We start from the raw sequence: 24,574 nt of genomic DNA on the forward strand, positions 1-24,574 counted from the left end.
ACAGTCTGGTCTCTGTCATCCTCATCAGCCTCATCCTGCACTGCACTCCCCATCTCCTCCTGGCTCCAGCCTCCTGGACCACTGCCAACTCCTGGATCACACCTTATGTTGTTTCCTCCGCTCAGAGCATTCTTACCCCTTCTCCCTCTGGCTGACTGCTAGCCTCCTCACCTTCCAGTCTCCATGTAAGCTTTAATTCTTCAGAGAGGTCTTGTTCAGACCCCCAGACACGTCTGAGTCACTCCCCACCCCATGGTGCACCACTCGATCACAGCTCTCCTTGACTTTACTACAACTGCTTGTTTTATCTCTGTCTTCATTGCTAATCTCTGTGAGGGTGAGGACTGTGTCAGTTTTAGTCACTGTTATAATCCTGGCTCCCAGTACAGGTCCTGACCCAGAGTAGGCATCCAATAAATATTGTGCAACGGACATTAAATGAAGGAAATGAGCTCAGAGAGGTGAAGTGACCCCTGGTCCAGAGCTCATTCACCATATCTATGGCCTCGACTCTGTCAGGGAAATTTCTGACACCAGTTAAGCCCACAGAAGTTGCTCTGCTTCCTAAATCCATGGGCCTAGCCACCAGCTGGGTGCTCAACCCTATCTGATTACTTTTCATCTATGCTTCGTAAATGGTTCTCTCTCTAACCAACTCCCAGCGAACAGGGATGATGCCCTCATTCTTTATATCCCTGGGCTTATCGTATATTCACTCAACGAATAGCTACTGCAAGCACACCTTCTCCAGACACTGCTGGGACAAGAGCAGTGAACAAAACAGAGGATAGCTTGTACCCTAACTGAGCTTACAGTCTGGCAGTGAGAGAGGCATTAATTAAGTAGCTACAATAATGTGTTAATACTACGTAACTGTACCTGTTAAAATGAATTGCATACATTGTGTCAATGCATTTGGGGGGGAGGGGTCTCAAAACCAGAGGAGGGGAAAAAAACAGTGCATCCTCTGGAACACAATTTTGACTTGAGGATTGGGGGAAAGCTGGTTTTATTTTATTTTATTAAAAAAATTTTTTTTTCTTTTTGTCTTTTTAGGGCCGCACCCACAGCATATGGAGGTTCCTAGGCTAGGGGTCCAAAGGGAGCTACAACTGCCGGCCTATATTACAGTCATAGCAACACCAGGTCTGAGCCACATCTGCGACCTACACCACAGCTCACGGCAACACCAGACCCTTAACCCACTGAGCGAGGCCAGGGATTGAACCTGCAACCTCATGGTTCCTAGTTGAATCTGTTTCCACTGCACCATGATGGGAACTCTGGTTTTATTTTTTAATAACAAATACAGATATATGCGAATATACCACTCACATGGCTTTTAAAGTCAAATCACAGGTTTCTGGCTTGTGGCTGGTCTGCATTAGCCGCCACCTGGGCCTCAAAAGGTTCATTTTTGTCCTCTCCTCCTGTGAGTGATGCTGCAGTGGAAGGTTTGCCAAGCACTGCCATAGCCTCGCCTCCCACATGGCAAGCTCTCAGTGTGCAATGAGAGAATCATGTGCACCCTGAAGTGAAGGAACAGCAAACAGGGCTTTCAGGAGGCCAGGGGGCAGGTATAGCAAGCTGGTTAGGAAAATGGAAAATAGGAGCCAAGACTTGAGCTGAGGGAAGGGTCGCTTTGGCCTTCTGACAAGTCTTCCTGTTACCCAAAGATACGAGCCCTGGGAAGGAACACAGGGAGTGTGGCTTTCTTTGCTTCTCTTTCCACTACCTTATTTGTATAACTGTTGTATGAAGGAAGAAAATCATATATACCATAAAGTGCCCAGCCTTTGGCCCACACAGACTTAGAACCAAAGCCAAAACAAGCAGCCTTATTTCTTAAACCCGATCCAAACCAAAGACCACTTTTTACAAAATAGTAAGCAAAAAATTCTCAGAGAATCCAGTGGCTGCGTCACTTTGCTGTATAGCAGAAATGGAAGGAACATTGTAAATCAACTATAATTTAAAAAAATAAAATTCAAAAAAAACCTTGTGAAAAGTTTTTTAAATGAATAAAACAATTACTTTGGTGTACCTACGTATCTGGGAAAGTGACAAAGAACTGCACACGGAAAGGGCAGACACCACACTGGGAGGGAAAGGGGGTTTGATTGGAGAAGGGGGACTCAGGCTTCCACTGCCCTGCTAAGCAGAGTATATACTAAGTGAGAAGTTGTTGTTGTTGTTCTTCTTCTTATTATTATTTTATGGCCACACCTGCAGCATATGTTAGTTCCCAGGCTAGGAGTGGAGTTAGAGCTGCAGTTGCTGGCCTACGCCACAGCCACAGCAATACCAGATGCGAGCCGTGTCTGAGACCTACACCATTGCTCATGGCAACGCCAGATACTTAACCCATTGAGTGAGGCCAGGGATTAAACCTGCATCCTCAAGGACACCATGTTGGGTTCTTAACCTGCTGAGCCACAACAGCAATTTCTGTAATAATTTTTAAACAATTAGTGAATCATTTGGCACAAGAACCAAATCTACATTTCCTACAAACAGTAAATTAGAACAAAATCAGCTTATCAATATATCCTCCAACAAAACAGGAATTGATCCTATATATTTAATTCCTTTCTAGCTGCAGGCAAATACAAAGATGTGTACAAAACACAGAGCCTGCGGTTTGGAATCTAGCTATTTGAAGATGGCCCATTTAGGTCTGTTTCTTTTTTTAAATGTCCAAATGGCTCCTGCTATATTTTGGGAAATATCTGCAGGATATGAAGGGCAGAAAATGGACTGTGATAAGGAGGAATTTTAGGCAAAAGAAAATATGAGAAGGCAATTGGAAGGGGCAAGCTGAATGGGGAATGAGGAACATATCTTAGCAGAATGAAGAGTTGGTATCTGAAATTCTTTGTTCCTAACTTCCCAGTCTTATGACACAAAAGTTGCCATAGCTCAAATTGTGCTTGAAAACAGTCTCCTTTTAAAAACAATATGAGCCACAGTAACCAGCCCTCTCCAGGTTCGGACAAGCATAGAAGACTAAAAGCCTGGGCCTTGGAGTCCACCAGCCCTGGACCTGATGGTTACAGATCCTCGTGTGAGTGACAACCTCTCTAGGCCACTGTCCCTTCCTCTGTAAAACAGCAAAGAATAGTGCTCCTCTCAGAGGGTGGAGGTGATGCCTAATGTGATGATGTCATCCCAGGCTCAGAGGCTGGCCCTCCATCAAAGCCATTTCCCTTGTGTCCTTAGTCTGGATATAATCTTCTATTTGGGCTCTTTGTTCCCTCTGTTATCTTTGTCAGGATGTGTTGAATGTGGAGAGGCAGCACTCCAAAGGGGTCCTGGGCCAGCACTGCCAGGTGGAGCCAGCCACCATGTCTAGGCTGGACTAGCACAGGATAGGTTTCCATCTGGGGAGGAAGTTGCCTAGAAGCTTCCTGCTGGGGCACAAGTGCTCCAGCACAGAAGTCTTACTGTCTGCCCTGACTGCCACCTGGTTTCCAATTCTCTTGGCAGGTCCTACTCCCTGCTGCTGCCCTCCCCCTTTGTCTGGCCCAATTCTCTGTTTTCTGAGGAGTTTCTGTTTCTTGACTTCTGTCTACCTCCTTGCCTTCCACTTAGGTGTCTGGGTCTTCTTAGCTTTCAACTACCTATTGGTTCTAGCCATGTCCCCGCATCTTGACTTTGGGAAATTATGGTCTTCTCACTTCCTGGCTGGTACTATGGCTTCTCTATATTTTTTCCCTGATTCAACATGCCCTCCCGGCTTCTGCCTGTTCTTAACCTATCTTCTCTCCTTCTCTGGCATCTTTATCTCAGTTAGATTTGTTTTGTTTTTTCCTCTTTTTTCGCTGCCCCACAGCATATGGAGTTCCTGGGCAAGGAAACAGATGCAAGCCACAGCTGCGACAATGCCGGATCCCTAACTCACTGTTCCAGGACAGGGATGGATCATGTGTCCCAGTGCTTCAGAGACAATGCTGATGCCACCGTTCCACAGGGGGAACTCCCCGCAGTTAGGTTTTGATCAAAGCTTTGTTATGACTTACTGGTACTATGTGCACCTTGACTGGTGACTGCTTATCAAGATGATATGCAAAACATTCAACAACTGGTATGAAATGGGTACTGTCCTATCAGAAGGGTTGTCAGCTATAAACAATAGAGATGGTTGATCCTGCATATACTGGATGAACAGCAGCCCAGCTCCCTAGACTCTAGGCCCCTCTCTCTGTTCTGACAAGAGATCTCCTGGTTCTTTCATAGGGCTGGTGCTTCAAACTTGCTTCTTACTCTTCATGTCCAGGCATGGCATGGCTGGCCTTGCATCCTGTTTTACAAGGTCCTGTCACCCACAGCTGGAGCTGATCTTCTCATTCCCATTCTACTCAGCTGTCACTAGGGAAATCCAGGAATACTGGTGATACACATGAAAGACATGGGGTAGCCTCAATGCCAAAACCGGAGGGCAAAACATAAAAGCATATGTATATATATATTTCAGGTATAAGAAAAACATCCTTGCAGCAAAGGGTTCTGTATAAAATTAAGTATTTTATCTTAAGATTGGTTCTGTTTTCTCCATCTGGTGACAGGAAGTTTCTTCTGCACATATCTTCTATGAGTTTCTTTTACCCATTTATAGTCTATAAGGAAAATATTTGGTTGTATATGACAAATAAAAGGAATGAGAGGAAACCCTCCAACTTCTGTCAAAAAAGCTGGATCTATTCTTTCCCCAGTGTTCCCCTAACTTAAAATAAAAAGAACCAGCACCTAGAACATCCTTCTACACTGGTGCAGATCTTAAAACCAGAGAGAAAAGGGATGGGGCTTCCAGGATGGTTCTTGGGTTGGGCTAAAATTTAAGGTTTGGTAATTATTAAACCTATAATAATTGGTTGGAGTTAGGGGATGGAGTGTCTTAAGAAAAAATGATCAATAGCTAGCCAAGACAAACCAGAAAAGGGAATTTTCCCTGACCCCACTCACACCTCTAACAGGATTTAAGTCTTGGGAACTTGAAGCCACAGATTCACTCTGAGTAGCTGTCTGTCACTGACCACGCCGTCCTCTACAATCATTTCTCTTTGTTTACTTATCTATTTTATTGATCAGCCCAGTTTTTTTATTTAAAAAGTTCAAATCTATTGAAAAGGTAAAAGAATAGTACCATAAACACCTATATACCATTGTCTTTGATTCACCAACTGTCTCTGTTTTGTTACTTTCCTAAGTCTTCCCCCCACCCTTACACTCCCCCCCACCCCAGCCAGCTGAGAGTTGCAGACATCATGATGCTATGCCTCTAATACCCATATCTCAAAAGAAAGTGTCCTACTTGACCACCATACCACTGCTGCACCTGCGAAAATGAAAAGTAATTTCATAATATTATCTAAGATGCAATCCATATTAAAAGTTCTTCAATTGTCTCAGGATCATTGTTTACATCTATGTGTGTGTGTGTGTGATACAGGATGACAAAGTTCACACATTACAATTGGCTGTAATATCACTTGAATATTTTAATCTACAAGATCCCACCCCACCTGCCTTTTTGGCAGGAACACTACACAAGTGAAGTTTTGACCTTCTTATTGCCTCCCACAAGGAGACTCCTGATAGGGGTTGGTCAGCTTGATCATTAGGCTAAGGAGATGATTTTCTCTTTTCTCCATTGTGAGGACATGTTCCCCTAGGTAATCTGTGGTGAGATACTTTGAAATAATGTGAAAATCCTGTTCCCCAATAATCTTTACTCAAAGGTTTTTGTACCCACGGATGAATCCTTGCCTGAATCGGTTATGTTAGGGTTACACAGTGCTGGCTTTCTGCTTCTCTCATTCCTCCTATTGTATATTTATTATTCAAACAATGACCCATCAATACCCATCCTCTCTATCCTCAGTGTATGTACTCTCTGGTTACTTTTGCTGTGGTTTCCTCCCCACCTCCTTGTTGACTGCATCTGCCCACTCCTGCCCAGTCCTGGGGAGCCATTCACTTCTCCCTTTACCTGCTGATTCCATCAGTTCACCTTCAGCAAATTAAAAACAAACAAACAAAATGCCAAAAAAAAAAAAAACCCAAACCCACAGCATGTTGTTATTTACCAACTTACAGTAATTTACAAAAATTAAAACAATTGTAATGCACATTTACTGGGTTAGATTTCAGAGTGTAGACAGAGGAAAACAGTTCCATTTAAAAATAAATCAGATTGCCTAAGCCCTGAAAAATCTTTCCTCCTCACTAGGGTAAAGCTGTTTGTTATGTCACAATCAGGCTTTTTGTAATGGTACTGCACAGAAGCACCCTCATCATCTCTTCAGTTCCCTGATATGAGAATCTTGGAAGAAGAGAGGTTTAGAAATCATTTAGCCTGAATGCCCTATTTTAGATGGGAAAGGAGGTTAAGAGAGGTGAAGGGACTTGCCCTGGATCCCTCGGCTCCTAAAATGGCACAGCTAGGACTGGAAATGGGTTTTCTAAATACCTGCGCCGATGTTCTTTTCATTCCCTTCCCAAGGACCTGGTGATGCAGATGTTTAATAGGCAAGAGGAAGCTCCTAGCATTCACTGCCTCCTTCATCGCTAATTTGCATTTTGCCTGCATCACCTTCCCATCTTTGAACACTTAAAGTCAAAATTCCCATTAGGAGCCATTATTATTATTGTTGTTGAGGATGTTATTATTATTACTACTACCACTACTATTTTAAAAAATCAGTCTTCATTTCAACAGGGAAAATTTAGGAAGATTCAAGGGAGTACTTTAACCAGAAAAAATAATGAGTCTAATGGACCTTCATCAGGCCGCTCTTGGAACGCTCTTGGAACGCTGCTCTTGGAGGCTGAAACGCCATGCGGGTGACAGTTCCAGCCAGAGTCCACCCTTCCCCGCTGCCTGCTCTAACGGTGCAGTGACAAGCATTAGGCTCCGGGAGCTTGTCAAACGTTCGCATGAGAGGGGAAAGTGGGGAACAAAGCCCAGCGTGGAAAAACCCAGCCCCGCAGCCCAGGGAGGACAGGAGACCGCGCCCTCACTGCAGCGGTCGGGGGGCTGCAGAGACTGCGGAGCCGCAGTGCTGGGCGTGGGACCCACACGGTGCGGGCGCCTCCCGCGCCGCCCTCCGCCGCTCTGTCCTCTGCGCTGCCCGGAGCCGCCCGCCCGTATGGGGAGGCCAGAGGCGGCCCTGGCCCCGCGCGCCCGCTCAGCCGAGCGCCGAGGCTGTGGAGCATCCTCTGCGGACAGGGAGGGCGCGGCCGCCCCGCGCTGTGGGCCAGGCTGCAAACCGCGCCTCTCCCGGGCGGGCCCCCACTCACCCGCGGCGCGCTCACCTGTCTGTGCGCCCATCACGGAGCCGGAGTGTGGGCCGTCAGTCTGCCTGCCCCAAGGTAGCGGGGCCGGCGAGCAGGGCGGCGCCGTGGCCAGGGCGAGAGCGGTGATCAACAGGCGGCTCCCGGCCGGGCACGGCGCTTGGGGCGCGCGGCTGCAGCGGAGCAGGCTGGGAAGCGTAGTCCCGGCGGCGTGCGGCTGCCACGCGGAGGCGGGACCCCCTGTCCGCCAGGCTGCTGCCGCCGCTTCCCTGCTACCCCCTTCCTTGCAGGTGCCCTGGGGCGGAATCTGCGTCCGGACCCTGTAACCATTGTGCAAGGACAAGGACCTCAGCCTTGGGACCAAGCCTTCCAGGCTCTTTTGAGACTCTCCGGGCTACGAAGAGGGTGGGTGGCAAAGGCTTTCCAGGCTTGTGAGGAGCAGTTGGGTGAGTGAGCATCTTTGTGGAAGCCTTGTTAATACCCGCTCAGATACAGATCAGACTTAGGTTTTACCGGCTTCGCGAGGGCTTGGGGCGGGGCGCGGAAAGGAGGAGTAGCTGGGGTACATGCCTGGGGGTAGGGAGATGGAGTGTAGCGAGGCTGATCTAAAGCCTGTAGGTGAGGATGTTCGACTGTCCACGCACACGGAGTGACTTCACTAGAGGAGAGGCTGGCTAATTTAGCCTCTCTAAGCCTTATCATCCTCCATCTGCATTAAGCTTGAAGACATGTTGTGAGGACTAAACGTATATTAGGTTCAAGTGTGAAAGCACCAATGTCTGGCACTTAGCACATACTCAATAAAAGTTCCTTCCTGGGGAGTTACAAAGGAGACTGAGCACACTTTCTGCTGGAAAGACTTAAGTGTAATGTTTAATGCTAGGCTAAAGATAGCCGGCCTTCCTGGTCTGGATAAATGCTGATACCCATCCGGTTTGCTATTTTCAGCCGTTTAGCCAGCTCACTTCTTCCAGAATATGTACTGTGATGTGTCCTCTCTGTCAGGTTCTCGGGGGCTACAAAAATAGAGAAAATATTGTCTTGTCTCTGAAGCATGGAAGTAAGGTGGGGTGACATAGGACAAGGATCGAAATTATGAAAATATGTGGCATAATGAGATTACCTTCCAAAAGCTGTTTCTAATTAGATGTGATACCTCTCCTTTTTGAACCTTTGCTGCATACTTTTAGGGCACTATTTCACATTATGGTGAGATTTGCATCTTCTAGATGTGGTGGAAGAAAAATGAATCACAGAGATGGATGCAGCGTTGCTGGCATAATCTCTGAAATAGGCAGAGGATGATTGGAAATGAAACAGCATCATAATCTGGCATGACCTGTGCAGTAATCACATGATCCAAAACAGTGCTGAAGAGAAAATTCCATCTTTGAAATTAGTAGCATCACTTTGCATTTATGAAAGTACTTTCCTATCCTGGTCCTCGTTTGATTTTTGCAACAACCCTGCGAGATGCAGGGTGAGGATTTTCTTCAATCAGAGTTTTAAGAGGCACAGAGAGGTGATGCAAGTTATTTAAGGATATCCAACTGGTCAGTAAGCCTCTCTTCTCTCCTTCCACCCTGGCCTTCTCCAAGAGGCACTGTCAGCTCTGTCTTTCCCTTGAAAATTTCAGGGCCATACCTTCCCCAGCAGGATGATGGAATTGGAAAATAAAGTTAATTTTCCAAGCCTCTTGGAACCATCAGGATGTATGATGGCACACAGCAGCTGCTGACTGAGAGACCAGTGTTCTTTCCAGTATTGACTTGATAGACTACACCCTGGGCCTCCTCACCAGAATGACAAATCTGAGCTGAAAAGAATTAAATGAAATGGAGGCTGACCAAACCAGTTGAAATCACATTCCAAGTTTTCCTGTTTGTTGTTCCAAATGTCCTGTGTAACAGACTGGCTGTCTCTGATTTTTTTTTCTTTTTTAATATGATTTTTTTAAAAGTATAGTTGATTTACAATGTTTCTTCAATTTCTGTTGTACAGCAAAGTGAGTCAATCACACACAGTTCCCTGTGCTGTACAGTAGGGCCACAGTGCCCATCCATTCCAAATACAAGAGTTTGCATCCAAAAGCCCATCCATCCCACTCCCCCACACCCAGGGAACCACAAGTCTGCTCCCCTTGGCCATGATCTGTTTTTTTTTGTTTTTTTGTTTTTTTTTTTTTGTAGATAGTATTGTCTGTGCCATATTTTAGATTCCACAAATAAGTGATATCATATGGTGTTTGTCTTTTTTCTTTCTGGCTTACTTCACTTAGTATGAGAATCTCTAGTTCCATCCATGTTGCTGAAAATGGCACTAGGTTATATATTTTATGGCTGAGTAGTATTCCATTGTGTATATGTTCCACATCTTCTTAATCCATTCATCTGTGGATGGATATTTAGGTTGTTTCCATGTGTTGGTTATTGTGAATAGTGCTGCAATGAACATAGAGATACATATATCTTTTTCAATCAAAGTTTTGTCTGGATATATGCCCAGGAGTGGGTCATGTGGTAGTTCTGTATTTAGTTTCCTGAGGTATCTCCATACTGTTTTCCATAGTGGTTGTACCAATTTACATTCCCACCAACAGTGAAGGAGGGTACCCTTTTCTCCACACCTTCTCCAGCATTAATTATTTGTTGACTTGTTAATGATGGCCATTCTGACCAGTGTGAGGTGGTACTTCATGGTAGTTTTGATTTGTATTTCTCTAATAATTAGTGATGTTGAGCATTTTTTCATGTGTCTATTGCCATCCATATGCCTTCTTTGGAGAATGTCTATTTAGTTCTCTTTGATTTTTTTTTATGTTATGCATTTGTCACAAGTCATAGCTTTCTGTTAAATTAGAATATGACTGCTTACAGGTGAAGCTAGTAGCTTCCCCAGGGAAAGCTGATGGTAGACATAAGCCAGAAGTAATAAAGCAAATTTATTCAGATTGAAAGAAATGATAGTAAAGGTTTGATATAGCTAAGATATCTTTTTCATTGGCTTCCTTGTAGTTCCCCACAGGGAAAATATCTGCATGTGATTGAATGAATGGAACATTGCTTCAGATGAAGACTGAAAGGAAGCAGGCATAGAAATGATTTCTTTCGTTCAAGTCATAGTTGGCAGCCAAAGCAGAGGTACAAGACCTATCCAACAGTCTCAGTCTCCTTTACATGAAAATGTAAAATTGAAACACAACTCCTAGAGCTGGAAGAGACCTTATAGATCATCTTGTCTAGCCTCATCTTCATGTAGAAGAGGAGGCTGATACATCAACAGTAAATTTGCAATGGAATATGTAGCATGCCTCATTGGGAACATGTAGTAGATACTGTTGCTTGCCTACATAACATCCATTCCCCCTCCCTTCCTTCTTCTTTACAGGAGCCTGTTTAGGTGTTCACCCATTAGGGAACGTGATCCTATTACCATCTCAGAGGCACACTCCTAAACCTATCATGGGCAAGGTGAATAGAATCCTCTTGACTGACCACTGAGCGATTAGGGATAGGCATGTGACCTAGTTCTTACCACTGAGACCCGAGAAGGGGTCTGCTGAAGGCCCTCTGGGAAAGGTTTTCTTGCTTTTAAATAGAGACATATAGGGAAATATGCCACCATCTTCTTAGGATGTTGTTGCATCTGGATGTGTTTATGCACCTGAAACTAGAAGAGCCATCTCAGAACCATCAGGGGATCCAGCCCTAGGACAAAGCCAACACTGATGATAGCAGAGTAAAAAGACAGAATAAACTTGGATCTGTGATGTTGTTGAGCCCTGGTGCTGACCTACTTCTAAATTTCTTGTCAAATGAGATAATAAATATCCTTACTGTTGAGTCAATTTGAAATGGAGTTTTCTGTTACTTCAAGCTGAAAGAATCCCAGGTATTACAGATGAAATGTGAAAAGTAAGTTCTTGGGATAGACTAAAAGACTATTTCTCAGAGTTGATTAAAAATAAACAACCATAATCCAAGGCAAAGGATAGTGTTGAACCTGTAAATTGGGTTGAACCTGTAAATTTACTGCCTGCCTCATGGCCAATTTTTTTTTTTTAACCTTTCTAATAAGCCTTATTTTCTTCATTTCTAGACGGGGGATGATATTTACCATATGAGGTTGTTATGAAGACAAAATGAGATAATTTTTGTCAAGTATGCCACAAAAGATGTGGTGCCTAGTAAGCACTGAAGGGGTGGTGACTATGATGATGAAATATGGATTATCGTATTTATAGTGTAATTGGCAACAAGCATCTATAAGTGAACCAGTATACAATAGTGATCATGTTAAATGATACCACAGTGTCAATCAGCAAGATCCAGAATGTGGGAAATTCTACATGATAATCTATTTCTTCAAAAATTAAAGTGCAAGGAGTTCCCATCGTGGCGCAGTGGTTAAAGAATCCGACTAGGAACCATGAGGTTGCAGGTTCGGTCCCTGACCTTGCTCAGTGGGTTGGGGATCCGGCGTTGCCGTGAACTGTGGTGTAGGTCGCAGACATGGCTCGGATCCCGTGTTGCTGTGTCTCTGGCGTAGGCCAGTGGCTACAGCTCCGATTCGACCCCTAGTCTGGGAACCTCCATATGCCACGGGAGCAGCCCAAGAAATAGCAAAAAGACCAAAAAAAAAAAAAAAAAAATTAAAGTGCAAGAAAAATAAAAGAAGGAGCTTGTAGATACACAGAAATGTAAGAGACAAATAACCAAATGCAATGTGTAGATCTTAAAGCAGCTGTTAAAAAAATCACATTTATGAGACAATCGGTGAAAGTGTGAACTTAGGCTATTTGATTATATTAAGGTATAATTTAAAAATTGGATATGATAATGGCATCATTATTTTCTTAGGAGAATCCTTATCTTTTGGAAAGTTACTACTGAATATTACTGAAAAAAATACTGAATATTAATTGAAGAAGTAATATCTGAGATTTGCTTTTAAAAATAACCCAGTGTGGTACAGCAGACATTGACAGAACATTGTAAATCAACTGTATTTCAATTAAAAAAATTTTTAAAGAAAAAAAAAGAATCCAATGTGAGGGCAGTGGTTGGGTAGCAGAGTGGGGGTACAGATGACACAAGATAGGCCATGACTTGATAATGCTTGAAGCTGAGTGATGGTGCTTTATTAAACCATTCTCTCTGCATTTGGGGGCTACCTTTTGACCCCCTTCCTTTTTAAGATCTACTCTTAGCAATTTCAAATACGCAATGCAGTATTATTAACTATAGTCACTATGCTCTGCATTATATCTCCATGATTTATAACCGGAAGTTTCTACCTTTGACTCCCTTCACGCATTTCACTTTGCCTCTGCCAACCACCGATCTGGTCTGTTTCTTTCTTTCTTTCTTTTTTTTTTTTTTGTCTTTTCCAGGGCCGCACCCATGGCTAATGTAGGTTCCCAGGCTAGCGGTCTAATCGGAGCTGTTGCCACCGGCCTATGCCAGAGCAACAGCAACGCCAGATCTAAGCCACGTCTGTGACCTACACCACAGCTCACGGCAAGGCCAGGGACCGAACCCGCAACCTCATGGTTCCTAGTTGGATTCGTTAACCACTGAGCCATAAAGGGAACTCCCTGGTCTGTTTCTTTATCTGTAAGATTCAGGGTTTTTTTTTTTTTATTATTATTGTTTTGCTTTTTTTTTTTTTAAATTCCACGTGTAAGTGAGATCATAGAGTATCTTTCTCTTTCTGACTTGTTTTACTTAGCATGATGCTCTTAAGATCATCCATACTGACGTGAAGGCGAGATTTCATTTTTTTATGGCTGAATAATCTCTGTATTTTAAAAATATGGCTTCATTGAGATATATTTCACATACCATAAATTTATCCCCCTTTTTTCTGGCTTTTTTTTAGGGCTGCACCCGAGGCATATAGAAGTTCCCAAGATAGGGGCCAAATCGGCAGCTACAGCTGCCAGCCTATGCCACAGCCATAGCAACTCGGGATCCAAGCTGAGTCTACGATCTACACCACATCTCACAGCAAAACATCACCCACTGAGTGAGGCCAGGGATGGAACCCGTATCCTCTTGGATACTTGTCGGATTTGTTTCCACTGCACCACAATGGGAACTCCAGTTTACTCCTTTAAAACACTGCAGTTCAGTGTTTTGTTTTGTTTGTGTATGTAATTGTCACCCAATCTAACCTCAGAACATTTTCAAAACCCCTAAAAGAAGCCCCACATTATACATTATACATTAGCCATCACTCCCTCCTCCCCCCACTTCCAGACCCTGACAAACACTAATCTATTTTCTGTCTTCTTTGGATTTGCTTATTCTGAGTATTTCACATAAATGGGGTCATACAACCTGTGGTCTTTTGTGACTGGCTTCCTTCACTGAGCATAGTGTTTTCAGGGTTCATCCATGTTGTAGCATGTATTAGTACTCTATTCTTTTTTATGATCAATATATTCCACTGTATGGATATACCACATTTTCTTTATTTTTCAGCTGATGGACATTTAGGTTATTTTCACATTTTGCCTATGTTGAATAATGCTGCTATGTACCTTTGTGCACAGGCTTTTGTGGAAACATATGTTTTCAGTTCTCTTGGTTGTATACGTAGGAGTAGAATTGCTAGGTCTTATGATAACTTCATGTATAGCATTTTGAGGAACTGCCAAACTGTTTTCCAAAGTAGCTGCACCATTTTATATTCTTACCAGTAATGTGTGAGGGTTCCAATTTTTCCTTATCTTATCAACACTTGTTAATGTGTCTTGTAAAAAATTATTATAATAGACATCCCACTTGGTGTGAAGTAGCATCCCATTGTGATTTTGATATGTGTTGTATTTCTATAATGACTAATGATGCTGAACATTTTTTTCCTGTATTTATTGACCATTTTTATATTTTCTTTGGAGAAATGTCTATTCAAATCTTTTGCCTACATTTTATTTTATTTTTTGTCTTTTGTCTTTATAGGGCCACACCTGCAGCATATGGAGGTTCCCAGGCTAGGGGTCTAATTGGAGCTGTACCACGGGCCTACGCCAGAGCCACAGCAACGCCAGATCTGAGCCATGTCTGAGGCCTACACCACAGCTCATGGCAACACTGGATCCTTAACCCAACCTGCAACCTCCGCTGCACCATGATGGGAACTCCTGCCTACTTTTTAGTGGGAGTTTTCTCTTTTCATTATTGATCTATAAAAGTTTTTTACATATTCTGATTATAAATTCCTTATCAGGTATACAATTTGTATATATTTTCTCCAATTCCATGGGTTGTTCTTTTTTCTACTTTCTTGATGGTATCCTTTCATAAAACCCTTTAAAAGTTTGAGGAAGTTCCTGCCTATTCCTACTTTGTTCAATGATTTTATAATGAAAGAGTGTTAGATTTCATCAAAGACTTTTTCTGTGTTTGTTGAGATGATCATGTGGGATTTTTCACTTATTCTAATATACACCAATGTAGTATGGTTTATGAGTCACTTTTGTTAGCTTGAGTCTTTCTAGGAATTTATCCATTTCATCTAAGTTATCTAGTTTGTTGGCAAACAGTTGTTCACAATATTTCTTTATTGTCCTTTTTATTTCTGTAAGATCAGTAGTGATGCTCTGTCCTTCATTCCTAATTTTAGTATATGCACCTCTTCCTTTTTTTCTTGGTCACTCTAGCTAAAGGTTTGTCAATTTTGTTGATCTCTTCAAAGAACCACCTTTTGGTTTTGTTGATTTTCTCTGTTGTCTTTCTAGTCTCCATTTCATTTATTTTTGTTCTAATTCTTATTAGATTTATTATAGCCAAGGTGGTTTCACTGGTGAATCCTACCAAGAATTTAAGGAAGAAACAATACCAATTCTTTATAATCTCTTCCAGAAAATAGAAGCAAAGGAACACTTCCTAATTCATTCTAATGAGGTCAGTTTTACCCTTATATCAAAATCAGACAAAGACATTATAAGAAAGGAAAATTACAGGTCAATATCTTGCATAAAAATAGATGCAAAGGAGTTTCCATCGTGGCTCATTGGTTAACAAATCCGACTAAGAACCATGAGATTGCTGGTTCAATCCCTAGCCTTGCTCAGTGGGTTAAGGATCTGGTGTTGCCATGAGCTGTGGTGTAGGTTGCAGACGCGGCTCAGATCCTGTGTTGCTGTGGCTGTGGCGTAGACTTGGCAGCTACAGCTTCGATTAGACCCTTAGTCTGGGAACCTCCATGTGTCGCGCTGCAGCGCTAGAAAAAACCAAAAAAAAAAAAAAAAAAAAAAAAAAGATGCAAAATCTTCAACAAAATATTAATAGATTGAGTCCAGCATTGTATAAAAAGAATCTTACACTACTACCAAGTGGGGTTTATTCCAGGTGTGGAAGTACGGTTCTACATTCAAAAAATCAATTAATGTAATCATCACATCAACAGACTAAAGAAGAAAAACATCATATGATCACATTGATAGATACAGAAAAGACATTTGACAAAATCTAACATTTATTCATGATAAAAAGCTCCCAGCAAACTAGGAATAGAGGGGACCATCCTCAATATGATAAAGAAGATATCTAAAAACTATAGCTGATATGTTTAATGAGGAACTAGATGCTTTTCCCCAAGATCAGGAACAAGACAAGGATGTCTTCTCTCACTATTCCTATTCAACCTCATGCTGAAAGTCCTGGTGAATGAAGTGAGACAAGAATGGGAAGGGAGGTATACACAAATTGGGGAGGAAGAAATAAAACTGTGTTTATAGATGACATGATTGTCTATGAAGGAAATGCCAAAGAATTATTTTAAAAACCTTCTGGAACTAATAAGCAACTATAGCAGGGTTGTAGGTTACATGGTCAACATGCAAAAGCAATTGCCTTCCTGTAATTGTAATCTGAAATTAGAACACAATAGCATCTACTTTGGTACCAAAAAAATTTTTTTTAAAAAGGAATAAAGAAAAAGAAAAAAACCTTTGGTATATGTATAATATCTTTAGGAGGGAAAAAACAAAATGCTGGTGAAAGGAATCAAATAAGATTTAAGCAAGTGGAGAGAGATTTCATGTTCATAGGTAGAAAAACTCGGTATTATTAGGATGCCAATTCTTTCCAACTTGACGTATAGATTCAGTACAATTCCAATCAAAATCTAAGTTATTTTGTAGATATCAACCAACTAATTCCAAAGGTTATACGGAAAGGCAAAAGACCCAGACTAGTCAATATAATACCAAAGAGAAAGAACAAAGTCAAAGGACTTAACACTAAAACAAAACAAAACAAAACAAAAAGGACTTAACACTCCAAACTTCGAGATGTACCATAATGCTACAGTAACCAAGACAGTGTGGTACTGGTGAAAAAAATTGACAAAAAGATCAATGGAACAGAATAGAGAGCCCAGAAATACAATCACACAAATATTGTTAACTTATCTTTGACAAGGAGGCAAAGGCAATTCAATGGAGAAAGGATAGTCTTCTCAATCAGGCTTAGCAACTGAATATCCACATGCAAAAGAATAAATCTAAGCACAGATTTCTGGAGTTCCTGGGTGGTGCAGTGGTTTATGGATGCAGTGTTGTTGTTGTTGTGGTTCAGGTCGCTGCTGTGGTACAGGTTCAATTCCTGGCCCAGTAACTTTTGCATGCCACAGATGTGGACATAAAATAATGGAAAAAAAGGAATGCCTATCTTCACTGATACCTTGGCTTTGCCAGACTGGTTAGGAGTCAAATTGGAGCTGTAGCTGCAGGATAACACCATAGCCACAGCAACTCAGAATCTAAGCCGAGTCTGGGACATACACCCCAGCTCACAGCAGTACTGGATCCTTAACCCACTGAGCAAGGCCAGGGATCAAACATACGTTCTCATGGATGCTAGTCAGATTGGTTTCCACTGAGCCGTGCCTGGAACTCCTCTTTGTGTTCTTAATGTGAATTTTTCTGATATTAGTGAGATTGATCATCTTTTCATATGCTTGTTCACAATTAGGATTTTTTTCTCCTATAAAATTCTAATTATGCCATTGGCTTATGTCTTTTTCTTACTGTTTTGTAGGAATTAGCCTTTTTTTTTTTTTTTTTGTCTTTTTAGGGTTGTACTGGTGGCGTTTGGAAGTCCCCAAGCTAGGGATCAAATCGAAGCTATAGCTGTTGGCCACAGCCACAGCCACAGCCACACCAGATTGGAGCAGTGTCTGCGACCCACACCACAGCTCACAGCAATGCCAGATCCTTAACCCAATGAGTGAGGCCAGGGATTGAACCTGCATCCTCAGGGGTACTAGTCGGGTTTGTTAATGCTGAGTCACAATGGGAACTCCAGAATTAGCTTTTTAAATATTCTAGATGTTAATTATTGGTTGGTCGCTTATATTACAAATAAAACACTCTCTGCTACCAGAATTTATGCAGTTTCTGAATTCAGACAGCCAGAGTTCAAATAATGATAGTAGTTTTCAGAATTTCTTTAGTTCTTGATTCTCATGTAGAAGTTAGCTAGAATTTGGATAATGAGGGATAATTCAACATTTTATTCAAATATTTCTGGTTCCTAGGATAACTGTCTATTTTCTTAGTTTCTAATTTGTCTCTTTATTTTCTTTAAGGTATTTTTTGTTAGCAGAAGTTTTTTTTTTTTTTTTTTTTTTTTTTTTTTTTTTTTTTTGCTACACTCACTGCATGTGGAAGCTCCCAGGGCAGGGACTGAACCTGCACCACATTTGCTTCCTGCACCACAGCCGAGGCAATGCCTGAGCCTTAACCTGTTATGCCACAAGGGGAAGACGTTCTTAATTTTAATGTTGTCATGCTTATCAATCTTTTTTTGAGTTAATCTTTTTCTTGGTCTTACTAAAGAAATCCTTTCTTATCCTCAGATCATAAAGATATTTTCTATATATTCTTCTAAAAGTTTTAAACTTTTAGTTTCACATTTAAGTCTGTAATCCAACTGGAAGTTAAGTGTTGTACATGGCAGTTCATGAGCTGTGGTGTAGGTCACAGATATGGCTCAGATCCGGCGTTGCTATGGCTGTGGTATAGGCCAGCAGCTACAGCTCCGATTTGACCCCTAGCCTGGGAACCTCCATATGCCACCGGTGCTGTCCTAAAAAGACAAAAAAAAAAAAAAAAAAAAATTGAATATGGCAGAAAGTAGAGATCCTACCATGTGGAAAACTAACTGTCCTGACATTATGTGTTTCATGTCCCATTGATGAAGACATTGTCTATGAAATGCTACCTTTGTCATAGATGAAGTTCCCATACATTTGGGATCTGTTTCTGGGTGCACCATTCTTATCCGGTGCTCTCCCAGCAGCACTATTATCCTGTCTCAACCTACCGTAGCTCCATAGTAATTCTTGATATCTGATAGGACAGTTTCCCTTTCCTTATTCTTCAGAAGTATCTTGGCTGTCTGTGGGTATTTGCTTTTCCATATCACCTTTAGAATTAGCTTGTCATCTTTTTTGCTAACTCATTGTTGTTGCATAGAATATACAGGGCAATTTATAGGGTATTGGCATTTTTATAATATTGAGTCTTCCTGTCCATGAACATGGTGTCATTTTTTTCATTTATTTAAGTCATTTAAATTCTTTAAAGAAATGTATTTTTATAAATTAAAAAATTATCTATAAAGATATTGCCCATCCTTTATTAGATTCATTTTTTTCTTCTATTTATTCTGACATTTTATCTATTAATGTCTTAACATTAAGGCACCCTTGAATTTCTGGGATAAAGTTATCTTATTCCTGATGGATTATCTTTTGCATGCATGTTAGAGTTGGCTTAATGCTATTTTAAGATTCTTATATCCATGTTTATGAGGGTGATGCTATCTCCAAGTGGTTTGGGTCATGGTTATACCATGATAGATATGAAATTGAGTGTATGGTTATACTATGAACTGAGTTGATTTTTTCTACTATTCCTGTTCTCTGAAAGAGTTTACATAAGATTAGATTAATATGTTCCTTGAAAGGTTTATAAGATCTTCTGATGTTGATATTTTTTGGTAGCAAGATTTTCAACTCTAGTACTGACTCATTTTCTTTAATGGTTATAGAACCATTCAGACTACTGCCTTCAGTATTAGTCTAGGCAAGTGGTTTATGTTCTAGCTTTCAAATCCCTTTTGTTTTGATACATAAGGCTATCCCTTTTTATTGCCAGCTCAATTATGATTTTCACTGAAAGATTAATTTAAGAGTTCCCGGGTGGCCTAGTGGTTAAGGATTCAGTGTTGTCATTGCTGTGGTTTATGTTCATGCCAGGCCCAGGAACTTCCACATGCCATGGGCACAGCCAAAAAGAAAAAAGAAAAAAAAATTCTAAATTGTAAATACTTGCATTAGGAGGACTACAAATTAGTTTAGACTTCAAGCTAGCCAGAACCAGAACTCCAGATATGTATGTATTCAGCTTTACTAGATATTGTCACACAGCTCTTCAAAGTGGTTGCACCAATTTATACTGTCTGAGAATTCCTGTTGTTCAGAAGAAATCTCACCAATATTAAGAATTGTCCCATTCTTTAATTTTTGCTAATCAAAAAAAAAGTCAAATCAAAATTCTATGAAATTTCGGTTTCAAATGGAATTTCTCTGATTGTTGGTATGTTTGCACATCTTTCCCTAGTCCATTGACCATTTGAATTTTATCTTCTGTAAATTTTCGGTTCATATCTTTTGACCATTTTTTAGTGGATGTTGGCCACTAGAAAACATTCTGATACATTCTGGATAGCAATACTTTGTCAGTTATATGTCTTCAAATATATTTTACCATTTTCAAATATATTTTTCCCTTTGTCTATTCAAATTTATTCAAGGTGCCATTTTAGGTACAGAGGTTTTTGTGTGTGTGTGTGTTTGTATGTAGAATTTTTCAGTTTTTTTTTTTCTTTGCAGTTTATATTTTTCGGTATCTTGCTTGGGAAATTCTTTGCTATCCCAGGTATAAAGATATTCTAAAAGTGTTAAAGTCTGCTTTTCCCAATGATGTATTTAATCAATATATAATTGATTTTGGTGTATGTTATAAGGTAGAGATCTAATTTCACTTTTTCCCCCCACATGGATGACTAATTGTGGCAGTGGCATTTATCACCATAGATTAACCTGTCTTACATGTTTGGGTCTGTTTCTGGGCTTTCTTTGTTGTTTATTTGTTACATTTGTCTTTCTCAGTTTCATGGTTTAGTTCTCATACTTATATATATTAAATATTATGTATTATATGTCTTAAAGATTGTGAAGGTAAGTCTCCCTTCTGCATTCTTCTGCAGAAATGCCTTGGCTCTTCTTAGTCATTCATCTTACATGTGAATTTTAAGATAAGCCTGTCATGTGCTTTGAAGAATGCTATAGGGATTTTGGTTGGAATTTCTTTCTTTAAATTTTTTTTTTAATCAAGGTATAGTTTATTTACAATGTTGTGCCAATTTCTGCTGTACAGCAAAGTGACTCAGTCATAAATATATACACAATATTTTAAAATATTATTTTCCATCATGCTCTATCCCAGATTGGGTAGAGTTCCCTGTACTATACAGTAGAACCTTATTGTCTAGTCTATTGGTTGAAATTTCAATGGACTTACATATTAGTTTGGGAAGGAAATAAAATTTTCATTATTTTGCATCTTTACATTCATAATGTGTATATCTGTTTTTGTTTGCATCTTCTTGTGTGTCCTTCAATAGAATATAATAATTTTTCCATATAAAGCATGCTTCTCTTTTGTTAAGGTTATTCCTAAATATTCTTTTGGTATCTAAAAGGTTATCTTTTCCACAATTATATTTTCTGATTGATTGATGCAATTGATACTTGCGTACTGATTTTGTGTCTTATAGTTTAAACAGTACCAAGGTAGATATTATCTGTGTTACATGTAAACATTTTAGTATGGTCTATTACCAGTAAATAACAGTTTATTTCTTGTCTTCATTTCCCTTTCTCCCTCTTTTTCTTATTGCATTGGCTAGGATCTCCAGAACAACATTAAACTGAAGCAGTAACAGAAGCCTTCCTTTTCTTATTCTTGGTCTCAAAGGAAATGCCTCTAATGTTTCACCACTAATGATCAGGTTTGCTCTGTGTTGTAGGTAGATATACATAAAACTAATTTTGAAATTCTGGTTGAAGAAGGAAAAATAAATATATAAAAATTCAATCTGACCTGTAAACTGTAGATATTAACTTTGTTTATAGAAATTTTTTATTTTGGTATATTTACAATGTTCTTTTGCTTATTAATTTTGGATTAGGGAGAAATCGATATAAAACTCCCAGGAAGACTAGATATTTGGAAACAGCCCAAATCTATTTAGGGAAAAACAACTCACAAATAACTGTAACCATAGAATACAAATAAGTATTAATGCAAGCTGATTAAATTCTGAGAGCTAGAGGAAACTTGTGAAGATCACAAAAAGACATCATGGAGAAAATTCTGAGAATTGTGTTGAATTTATTTCAGAACATTTTACAACTGTTTGGAAGTGTTTTATGACACAGGATTTCTTATGGCTGGTGATACATACATACATACATACACATATTTGTCTTTTTAGGGCCACACTGGAGGCATATGGAGGTTCTCAGGCTAGGAGTCCAGTTGGAGCTGTAGCTGCCGGCCTATGCCACAGCCAGAGCCATGCCAGATCTGAGCCTCGTTTTCCGTCTACACCACAGCTCACCTCAATGCCAGATCCTTAACCCACTCGGGGAATCAAACCTGCATCCTCATGAATACTTGTCAGGTTTGTTACTGCTGAGCCACAGTGGGAACGCCTTATGGCTAGTGATATTGAAAATAACTAGGGACAGCTTAGAAATTAGCCCTGATAAGAGAGAATTGGGATGGCTTTTGAATGATTATACATTTTTGGTGATAACTTTTCCCCTGTGCTTTTACAGAGGCCTCAGTCATTCTGTAAAGGAAATAAGTGATCATTACCCAGCCTTTTTCCTTCCTGGGTCATTTTCTGCCCCTTTATGTACACTGTTCCATCTTTGGAATCGGACTCTCAAAGTCATTTTCCTGGTTCCTTATTTAGGCCTGTCTTTCCTCATTTTAGTTCAGCATTTCCCAAACTGTTGAAATCCTGCAGGGGGTGGGGGGTGGGGTGGTGGTGGTGGTGTTGGTGGAGAGGTTCCATGGTCAAATGAGTTTGGGGAATGCAGTGTCAAGCAAAATCCAAAAGCTTATTTTACTGCAGGACTTCTAGAGCTTTCAGTTTTCTAATGTGCATTGTGACTCTCTGAAAGGGTAACATGGCTGCAGTCTTTCCTCAGTTAATTGATCATGGAATCCTTTCCAGAGAACACTTGATAATACCTCATAAAACCTGATTCATTTATCTTCATATAAAAACTTCCATTTCTTCAGTAAACATTTCTTTAGTGGGAGACATATTGCATGCTGTCTCTCTAGTAGACTGTCAACTCTTTGAGGGCAATTTCTCCTTTTTTCGTGAAGTATTAACTAATCTCATTTATATATTGAAACTCTGGGGTTCTGCCTCTTTTTCACGTGCTTGGATGGGCACACTGGATACCACCCAAAAGTTCATCTGTGGCAGACTTTTGCCAAATAACCTAATTCAACTTTTGGGATCTTCTTCCTACACCTTAATTCAACTACTTTTGATGCTTTATTCAAGGCACTGAGCTAAAAGGCATTGCTGGAGCTAAAAAGGATGAATAAGATCTAGTTATACCTCCCAGGAGTATGTATAGAGGAGATAAATACATGACACAAAACACAGTTAAAAGCTAGACAAGAGGTACAAACCACTTGGGGTTCAATGGAGAAACAACAATCAGACAGTTGGGGGAGGCAGGCAGATAGGAGGAATCAGGAAAGATCTCATTTTAGGATGTACCATTTGGGATGGACCTTAAAATTTTTTTTAGACAAAGAGTATTGGAAGGGTGGCATTACAAGTGGAGGGTGTAGCATAAGCAAGGCATGAAGATAGGGAGGAGGAGCAAGTTCAAGTGGCTCTCTTTGGCAGGAACAAATGGAGCTTGCAGGATGAGTTATAGATGGAGCACGACCATAGCATAAATAATAAAAGTGGAAATGAGTTGAATGCCCCTGTGAATTATGTTATTACTGTTGTCCACAGAGGGCCACTCAAGAATTTTTGAGTGGGAAGGTGATCCCAGGACCACTTGTTCCTCCCCCCAACACTGTCCTGTCTCCTGAGCTCTAGTTCCTTTGCCTCTGTCCAGCACAGCAACATATCAGAAAATGCAGCCAATGAATCAAACCTCCAGTCTCCTAACCTGCCTATAGGGTGCCTCCTCTTTGAGAGCTGTCCAGAGTACAACAGAATCCCGGGCAGTAGATTCTGGCAAAAGCATACCCACCCTGTGGAGAATGCTGTTGGAAGCCAGAAAGTTGAGGAGAGGGTGTTCAGATCAAGAATACAGCTAAGAACCCACATGGGTGGACTTAATGATAAACTTTGGAGAATCACGATTTCAGGGTATCTAAAGAGGAAAGAGATAAGGAAAAAAAAGGGAGGGGTAGAGATGGTAAATTCTAAGCAGTGATCCAGGAGAATGGACTGTAGCTAGGCAGACTTTCAAAGCAGCGCAGGACTAAAACTGGCACTGGTGTGCAATGAAGAGTGAAACTAAAACAACTGGAGGGTTAGGTTGAGGTCACCCACCAGGCACCGTCCCTTCTGGACTGGTGAAAGCACTGGACCCTCCAGGCTGCTGAGATGGACCTGGACAATTTGTGTGTGCTGAACGGTCTTAATGTTTTCTGTGAGGTCCTGGTGTAATCGGGTGGGGGAGGGAAGTCCCCTTGGCAGGGCGAGTTTGAAGGTCTGAGAAAGCTGGCGCCTGTTGGGGAATCAATAAAGGAGGCAGAGCAAAGCTTTGGTGTTTGCCGTGGGCAGAGCAGGGCTCTAACCGGACTCTGCAGGCCTGACTGGGGTTCCACCAGGGGCCGAGGGAGCCTAAGGATGGGGCACTGGTAGCCCCACCGCCGCGGGCCTTAGCGCTCCCGGCTCTTCGCACCGCAGGGCCCGCCGGGTCGGGCGCGCAGGGTGAAGCCGGGGAGGGGTGGGGAGTCGGTGGGGCAAGAGCTGGAGCTCGTTTCGCTCTTCCTCCTGCAGGTGGGCCAGGGAAGGCGGGACGCGGAGGAGCGGGCGCCCGCCATGGCCGGCCCGCAGCTTTCCGCCGCTGCCTCCAGTCTGCCGCCCCCGCGGAAGGGCCCTTCGCATCCCCTGTGAGGAGGAAGAGGAGGCGGCGGCGGACG

The 24,574-nt window shown here is 41.3% G+C and overlaps 2 protein-coding genes across 7 annotated transcripts in view; one reads left to right on the forward strand and one right to left on the reverse strand.

The window, feature by feature from the left end:
• The window catches only part of TMOD2 (tropomodulin 2), a 52,776-nt gene extending 45,321 nt beyond the window's left edge, over positions 1–7,455 (reverse strand). For all 3 annotated transcript variants that reach the window (XM_001925676.6, XM_021095391.2, XM_013992992.3), the window contains exon 1: positions 7,315–7,455. The gene's annotated coding sequence lies outside the window, so the exon portion shown is untranslated. The remainder of the gene's footprint in view (positions 1–7,314) is intronic.
• LOC146406363 (uncharacterized) lies at positions 1,038–24,571 on the forward strand. 4 transcript variants are annotated; one of them, XM_084970259.1, is made up of 2 exons: positions 1,038–7,739; positions 24,432–24,571. In XM_084970259.1, exon 1 carries the CDS (start codon positions 6,765–6,767, stop codon positions 7,617–7,619), a length of 855 nt encoding a protein of 284 aa, XP_084826385.1. In that variant the 5' UTR covers positions 1,038–6,764; the 3' UTR covers positions 7,620–7,739; positions 24,432–24,571. The 4 variants fall into 4 exon arrangements, with proteins under 4 accessions (XP_084826385.1, XP_084826389.1, XP_084826393.1 ...); XM_084970263.1 differs by having other exon boundaries at positions 1,038–7,698; positions 24,432–24,564; XM_084970267.1 differs by lacking the exon at positions 24,432–24,571 and adding an exon at positions 21,282–21,383.
• Positions 24,572–24,574: the final 3 nt, after the last annotated feature.

This window comes from Sus scrofa, chromosome 1 (genome assembly GCF_054392235.1).
Source record: "Sus scrofa isolate SSC_HxYL_T2T_F1_AM1 chromosome 1, Sscrofa_HxYL_maternal_Yorkshire_Landrace_v2.0, whole genome shotgun sequence".
Taxonomy (NCBI): Eukaryota; Metazoa; Chordata; class Mammalia; order Artiodactyla; family Suidae; genus Sus; species Sus scrofa.